Source organism: Aulonocara stuartgranti, assembly GCF_965226115.1.
Source record: "Aulonocara stuartgranti genome assembly, chromosome: 13".
NCBI classification, from domain to species: Eukaryota; Metazoa; Chordata; class Actinopteri; order Cichliformes; family Cichlidae; genus Aulonocara; species Aulonocara stuartgranti.
Window position 1 is genome coordinate 29,253,773 of NC_138949.1, and position 8,007 is coordinate 29,261,779.

Here is an 8,007-nt window from a genome sequence, read left to right on the forward strand (position 1 = left end):
AACACACAAACAAAGACACACACACACACACACACACAAGTGCTGAGCCATTACATTAGTGGAGAGAGATTCAGCATGGTATACATGTGACACAACCATTACTCAATCCTGTACCCACAATGCACTGAAGTGGCAAAGGCAATCTCAAATTCCAGGGGATTGGGGCTTGTTTGCGTGCGGATTTTTTATTAAAAAAGAGAGAAGGAGAGAGAGATAGAAAGACCGGATGTTCATTTGTACTTTCATGTTTTGTAATCTGTATCACTAAAAAAATAATAAAAATTACTGGATTTTACAGTGCTGGCTGGTACTTGTGTGGGAGAAACTACTGTTCTGTTTTCAATATGTTCATATGCTAATGACACAAATAAGTGTAAAGTGTATTTCTATTGTTATACATCGGAAAATTGTGAATCTTTTATTTTGACATCTGGATAGACAGGAAGGCTTTTATTTTGACATGCGCATAGACAGGAAGCAGGAAATGCAGAGAACAGTGGGAAAAGCATGGCTACAACTTTGTAATCATTCATGTGGAATCCAAAGCAATCCTTCAAAGGAGTCCTTCAGAAAGCAATAGTCGTAAGTTCTGTCAGTTCTTTGTATATTAAGCAATTAATAATAGGGTGTTTTGAGACATTATTTTGTACCTTCTTTGAAGTGTAGTTATAGGGTGTAGCTTCTGAGCTAATGATACAAGTGTACGCTCACCTACTACCTGCTTGTTTCCTTTGTAGTAATATCAGTTTGGATATCTACAGTATACTTATTTCATGGTCTCCTGTGTAAGTGCCTGAATATATTTACCTGCTGATTATATGTCAATCGATTAAGAGTTTCGTATTATGTGTTTTTCTAGTTTCACTCCAGTTCAATGATGTCAGTGCAAGATGATTGCTATGTTTGGAGTCATTAAAGGAGCAAGTACGCTCACCTTCCTGGCTCTTGAAAAGGAGTTTGGCTGGCTGTTTATCTATGTTCACACTCAGGGAGTTCAACACATAGAGAGAACAGTACAGTGAAAGACTATATTTGTCAAAGGGATTCTCCAGCATAGTAATGGATACCAAAATGGACGACAAAGTGTCATCGGTCTCCAGCTCCAAGCGCACCTCTTCTTCAAAGCATTCAGTAGCCAGCGCCGCTGCAAAAGCCAGAGCTATCGCTGAAGCTGCACGCACCAGGGCCACATTTGCACAGAGGGAGCTTGAAATAAAAAAACAAAAGGCCAAGTTGGATTTAGAAAAGGCTACTCTCGAAGCAGATCTAGAAGCATTGGAACTTGAAAAAGCAGCTGCCGTTGCTGTTGCTGAGGCTGAGGTTTTAGAAGCAGCAGCAGCCATAGACTGTGATGATATACACAGCAACAGGAGTGGCATCTCACCTTTGTCCATAAAACAGCAAACCGAGGCATACCTCGAAGATCAAGCTCGAATCAGTTTTAAACCTGCCATAGATTCTCAAGCCACACTGAGTCCCATCTATGTTAAGAAAGCATCGTTGTCAACAAAACAAGAACTCCCAGAATCCAACGTAGAATATAACACTTTATCTGCAAACCCTGGTTACTCACAGCTAAGTGAGCATCAGCCAACTACAGGACAGCAGCCATTCTCGCCTCAGCCCACTCCATTGAGCCCTCGCTATTTTTGTAAGGCATCTTTAGAACGCAGTCCACACATCAGGCATTCAGATACTTCTCAAAGGAACAGCATACAGCAAAACTCTCAGACTCCATCTACAGGCATGTTAGACTTTGCAAAGTATCTGGCACGCAGGGAATTAGTAACCACAGGTCTCACTAAATTTGATGATCAGCCAGAAGGCTACAGAGCTTGGCGGTCATCCTTCCTCAGCACCATTCAGGATTTGGAGCTGACAGCCAGTGAAGAGTTAGATCTACTAGTAAAATGGCTCGGCAAGGAATCATCAGAACATGTAAAAAGGATCCGTGCTGCTCATATCACTAACCCTGAAGCTGCGCTTAATTTGTCATGGTTGAGACTTCAAGAATGTTATGCAACCCCAGAAGTGATAGAGTGTGCTCTCTTTAAGCGACTGGACTGCTTCCCTCGCCTCACGTTGAGAGAAAACTTAAAACTAAGGGAATTGAGTGACCTACTGATGGAGCTTTTGGCAGCCAAGGAAGATGGTTATCTACCAGGTCTTAGTTACTTGGATACTCCAAGAGGCATTAACCCCATTGTCGAAAAGCTGCCAGTGAACCTGCAAGAGAAATGGCTCTCCACTGGTTCAAGGTATAAAGAACAGCATAGAGTATGCTTTCCCCCATTTGCCTTTTTTGTGGATTTTGTCAACAGTGAAGCCAAGGCTAGAAACGATCCCAGTTTTGTTTTGACAAACAGCAGCCGTTATTATAATCGAAATGAAAAACCCATGGCAAATCATGATGGTGGGAGAACTGCCATAGCCGTTCGAAAGACAAATGTGTCCACAGTAGCTAATCCAAGCTCCAGACATAGAGAAGAAACAGATGGGAGAGGCGCAAATGATCCTGCTAAGTACTGTCCACTTCACAACAAACCCCACCCTCTGGAAAAATGTAGGGTCTTTAAAGCAAAACCACTCATGGAACGGAAGAAATTATTAAAGGACCACAGACGGTGCTTTAGGTGCTGCTCAGTTACTCATGTTGCAAGGGAATGTCACATGAACCTACAGTGCAATGAATGTCAGAGTGATAAGCACTGCACTGCTCTTCATCCGGAGACTACTCTTCCAGAAGCGTCGCCTCCTGCATCAGTGTCAGATATAGACCAGCGAAACAACTCCACAACAGAGGTAACCTCAAAGTGCACTGAAGTCTGTGGAGACGGTCTCCTTGAACGATCTTGTGCTAAGATCTGCCTGGTGCGAGTTTTTCCAAAGGGACAACGAGAGCGCTCAGTCAAGATGTACGTCATCCTGGATGACCAGAGCAATCGCTCGCTGGCCAAATCTGAGTTTTTCCAACTCTTTGGGATCAGTAGCAACCTTTCCCCGTACTTGCTGAAGACATGCGCTGGTACTACTGAGATGACAGGGAGAAAGGCAGTCGGTTTCCAGATTGAGGCTTTAGACGGTGAAGTGTGCTTAGACTTACCTCCACTCATTGAATGTAATGACATCATGACCAACAGGTCTGAAATCCCCTCACCAGAGGTAGCACGTTCCCATGCCCACTTGATGCCCATAGCGCCTTACATTCCTGAGATAGATCCCGAAGCACAGATTTTGATGTTACTGGGAAGAGATCTCATACGTGTGCACAAAGTAAGGCAACAAATTAACGGCCCCCACAATGCTCCCTTTGCCCAGCAGTTGGATTTGGGATGGGTGATAGTTGGGGAAGTTTGCATCAACAGGACACACAAGCCTACTGTAGCTGTCTATAAGACTAGTGTCCTGCCGAATGGACGTCCATCTTTCATGGTGCCATGTCAGAATGAAATATCTGTGAAAGAAAAGTTGGCGTATGGCGGGGAGCAAAGACCCGATATTTACCCCTGTCTGTCCAGTTATGGCTCCACCAACATGCCTGCTGAGGAAAAACTTGGGGTAAGCGTATTCACAAGACAGACATGTGATAACGAACCGGCTTTGTCGTTTGAAGATGAGAGCTTTCTGAACATCATGCAGAAGGAGTTCCGTCAGAATGAACAAAACAGCTGGGTTGCTCCTCTACCATTCAGGTTGCCCAGACCACGCCTACCAAACAACCGTGCTCAAGCCTTGTCTCGTCTCCACTCTCTGGATCGCACATTGGGCAAAAATCCTAAAATGAAAGAGCAGTTCATTGCGTTCATGAAGAAGCTCTTCGAAAATGGGCACGCTGAGAAGGCACCTTCTCTCCAAGAACATGAAGAATGTTGGTATTTACCCATTTTTGGGGTCTACCACCCCCAAAAACCCGATCAAATACGTGTGGTATTTGACTCAAGCGCACAAGAAAGTGGCATTTCTCTTAATGGCGTCCTGCTCTCAGGCCCTGACCTAAATAACTCCCTGTTAGGAGTGCTGCTCAGGTTCAGAAAGGACATTGTTGCTGTGACAGCCGACATCCAACAGATGTTCTATGGTTTCATGGTGAGAGAGGACCACAGAAATTATCTAAGATTTCTTTGGCACAAAGATCATGACCTGACAAAGGAAGTAGGGGAATACCGCATGCGCGTGCATGTGTTTGGGAATAGCCCGTCACCTGCAGTCGCTATATATGGACTTCGAAGAGCTTCCCAAGAGGGTGAGCACAAATACGGACCTGACACACGCCAGTTTGTGGAGAGACACTTTTATGTGGACGACGGACTGATCTCTCTCTCGACAGAAGCAGAGGCTATTGACCTTCTCAAGCGCACTCAAGCATCACTGGCAGAATCTAATCTTAAACTGCATAAGATTGCCTCCAACAGTATCAAAGTGATGCAGGCTTTCACCCCTGAAGATCTGGCTACAGGTTTAAAAGACTTGGCGCTAAATGAGGAAGTTCTCCCAGCACAAAGAAGCCTTGGTCTGTGCTGGAGGATAGATTCTGACACCTTCACATTCAAGGTTGCAGCTGACGACAAACCCTTCACTCGCCGAGGAGTGCTATCGACAGTTAACAGCCTCTTCGACCCGCTGGGCTTGGCTGCTCCAGTGACCATCCGAGGACGAGCACTATTAAGGGAACTTTCAGCTGACATATGCGACTGGGATACAGAACTTCCCACAAACAAGTTAAATGAATGGGAAACATGGAGAAGATCACTACAGGATTTAAGTAATCTTCAGCTTCCTCGTGCCTACATACAACAGTCGCTCTCCACTGCCATGTCTACTGAGCTGTGTGTATTTTCTGATGCCTCAAACTGGGCCATAGGAGCAGTAGCTTACCTGAAAGTCATCACTACAGATGGACAGTGTCGAGTCGGCTTTGTACTTGGGAAAGCCAAGCTAGCTCCTAAACCAGAGCCCACAATCCCTCGCCTGGAACTCTGTGGGGCAGTGCTGGCCGTCGAAGTGGCAGAACTAATCCTTAGGGAACTCGATCTTAAACCTGATACTGTGAAGTTTTTCTGTGACAGCAAGGTGGTTCTCGGATACATCCACAACGATTCTAAACGATTCTATGTGTATGTGCACAATCGTGTTCACCGAATTCGACAGACAACTTCTCCTCAGCAGTGGCACTACGTGCCAACAGATCAGAATCCAGCTGACCTAGCCACCAGATCGGTCCCAGCATCTCGGCTTGGAGAGACTATGTGGTTTACAGGTCCAGATTTTCTTCACAAGCCTCCTGTGGCTGAAACACATGAGCCCTTTGAGCTGGTGGAACCAGATGCAGATGTGGAGGTAAGACCACAGCTGACATCCTGTGCTACCCATATAACCGAGGGTAAGTCGACTTCAAATAGGTTCCAACGCTTCTCCACCTGGAGGTCTTTGCTGAGAGCAGTTGCCTTCTTGAGCCACCAGACTCAATCATTCAGTACCAACCCCCCAAATACATGTAGAGGATGGCATATGTGCAACAAACTTCATACTCCAGAAGAACTGGAGGCAGCAAAGCTGACCATACTTAGGTTGGTCCAAAGGGACGCTTATCCAGAAGAGTATGTTGCACTGCAAGAGAATAGAGCAATTTCAAAGACAAGCACAATCCTCAAGCTAGACCCTTTCATGTGCAACGGTCTTTTACGGGTTGGTGGACGTCTGAAACACTCCACTGTTAGTCTTGGGATGAAAAATCCAATCATTCTCCCAAAACAGAATCATGTGACCAAATTGGTAGTGACCCATTACCATGAAAAGATAAAACATCAAGGACGACAGTTTACAGAAGGGGCAATCAGAGCGGAAGGCCTGTGGATTGTTGCCGGCAAAAGGTTGATTAGCTCTGTAATCCATTCCTGTATTGTCTGCCGAAAGCTGAGAGGAAAACTGGAAGTCCAGAAAATGGCCGACCTTCCCCCAGAACGTCTGAGCATGTCTCCTCCCTTTACATATGTAGGGTTGGATGTTTTTGGTCCGTGGGAGGTAATCACCCGAAGAACTCGAGGTGGAGCAGCTCAGAGTAAGCGATGGGCGATCCTTTTCACGTGCATGAGTACCAGGGCTGTGCATATAGAAGTCATTGAGTCCATGGACTCCAGCAGCTGCATCAATGCACTACGAAGACTTTTTGCCTTAAGAGGGCCTGTGAAGCAGCTGAGGTCAGACTGTGGTACAAACTTTGTTGGAGCATGTTCTGAACTAGGAATAAGACAAGATGATCAGAGTCAAGACAAGATCCTGAGTTACCTCTACGGACACGGCTGTACATGGGAGTTCAACCCTCCACATGCCTCGCATATGGGAGGTGTGTGGGAGCGCATGATTGGTGTAACCAGGAGGATACTGGACTCCATGTTGTCTCACGGTAAACACAGTTCCCTGACTCATGAAGTGCTCTGTACATTGATGGCAGAGGTGTCTGCTATAATCAATGCAAGGCCATTGATCCCAGTCTCCTCCGATCCTTCTTCACCACTGCTGCTGACTCCCGCTATGATAGTAACGCAGAAACCTGGTGTACCACCTCCAGCTGGCGAGTTTGTTGGAAAGGAACTTTTGAAGTGCCAGTGGAGACGAGTACAGGTACTTGCTGATGAATTCTGGACCCGATGGAGGAATGAATATCTACACACTCTGCAGCCAAGACGCAAGTGGCAAGTAGCATGTCGCAACTTACAAGTGGGTGATGTAGTGTTGCTCAAACAGAAGCAGTCATCTCGTAACGAGTGGCCGATGGGGTTGGTCACTACCACCTTTCCAAGTAGTGATGGGAAGGTGCGCAAAGTGGAAGTCAGAACAGCATCACAAGGCAAAGTAAAGACTTTCTCAAGGCCTATAAGTGATGTTATTTTGCTCTTATCAATAGAGAGTCAGACCTCAACCAAAGACAGTTAAGCATGAAGTGGCATATTTGGGAATGCCAGACGGGGAGTGTTCTGTTTTCAATATGTTCATATGCTAATGACACAAATAAGTGTAAAGTGTATTTCTATTGTTATACATCGGAAAATTGTGAATCTTTTATTTTGACATCTGGATAGACAGGAAGGCTTTTATTTTGACATGCGCATAGACAGGAAGCAGGAAATGCAGAGAACAGTGGGAAAAGCATGGCTACAACTTTGTAATCATTCATGTGGAATCCAAAGCAATCCTTCAAAGGAGTCCTTCAGAAAGCAATAGTCGTAAGTTCTGTCAGTTCTTTGTATATTAAGCAATTAATAATAGGGTGTTTTGAGACATTATTTTGTACCTTCTTTGAAGTGTAGTTATAGGGTGTAGCTTCTGAGCTAATGATACAAGTGTACGCTCACCTACTACCTGCTTGTTTCCTTTGTAGTAATATCAGTTTGGATATCTACAGTATACTTATTTCATGGTCTCCTGTGTAAGTGCCTGAATATATTTACCTGCTGATTATATGTCAATCGATTAAGAGTTTCGTATTATGTGTTTTTCTAGTTTCACTCCAGTTCAATGATGTCAGTGCAAGATGATTGCTATGTTTGGAGTCATTAAAGGAGCAAGTACGCTCACCTTCCTGGCTCTTGAAAAGGAGTTTGGCTGGCTGTTTATCTATGTTCACACTCAGGGAGTTCAACACATAGAGAGAACAGTACAACTACTATAAAATGTTAAAAATGCAAATCTATCAAATGTCCTATAAAAAAAATGTCAGAATTTGACCATTTTGTTTGTTTTTCTTCTGACTGATCTTCTCGTCAAATTAATGGTATTCATAGTAACCTTATTAAAAACAAGTCATAGAAACCTGTCACGGCTGACCAGCTGGTGTGTTAAAGGAAACAAACCCAGAAGCAGACAGAGAGAGGAACTGCAGTTTTAAACAAAAAGCGAGCCTTTTATTGTGGCTGATAACATGAGAAGAAAAATAAAGCAAAGGGCAAAACAAACTAAAACCTGCACACACACACACACACACACAAAACACTGGGTCACAGACCCAGC

The 8,007-nt window shown here is 44.6% G+C and overlaps 1 protein-coding gene across 2 annotated transcripts; it reads left to right on the top strand.

The window, feature by feature from the left end:
• Window positions 1-336: 336 nt before the first annotated feature.
• On the top strand, window positions 337-7,653 carry LOC309721047 (uncharacterized protein). 2 transcript variants are annotated; one of them, XR_014280640.1, is made up of 3 exons: window positions 337-582; window positions 860-7,223; window positions 7,501-7,653. XR_014280640.1 is itself a non-coding variant. In XM_082558380.1 (2 exons), exon 2 carries the CDS (start codon window positions 1,060-1,062, stop codon window positions 6,931-6,933), a length of 5,874 nt encoding a protein of 1,957 aa, XP_082414506.1. In that variant the 5' UTR covers window positions 337-582; window positions 860-1,059; the 3' UTR covers window positions 6,934-7,492. The 2 variants fall into 2 exon arrangements, 1 of the variants encoding a protein (XP_082414506.1); XM_082558380.1 differs by lacking the exon at window positions 7,501-7,653 and having other exon boundaries at window positions 860-7,492.
• The last annotated feature ends 354 nt before the right edge of the window (window positions 7,654-8,007 follow it).

What these genes read in the sequence shown, in the direction of transcription:
- LOC309721047 (XM_082558380.1), top strand. Translation starts at nt 1,060, where the DNA reads ATGGATACCAAAATGGACGACAAAGTGTCATCGGTCTCCAGCTCCAAG.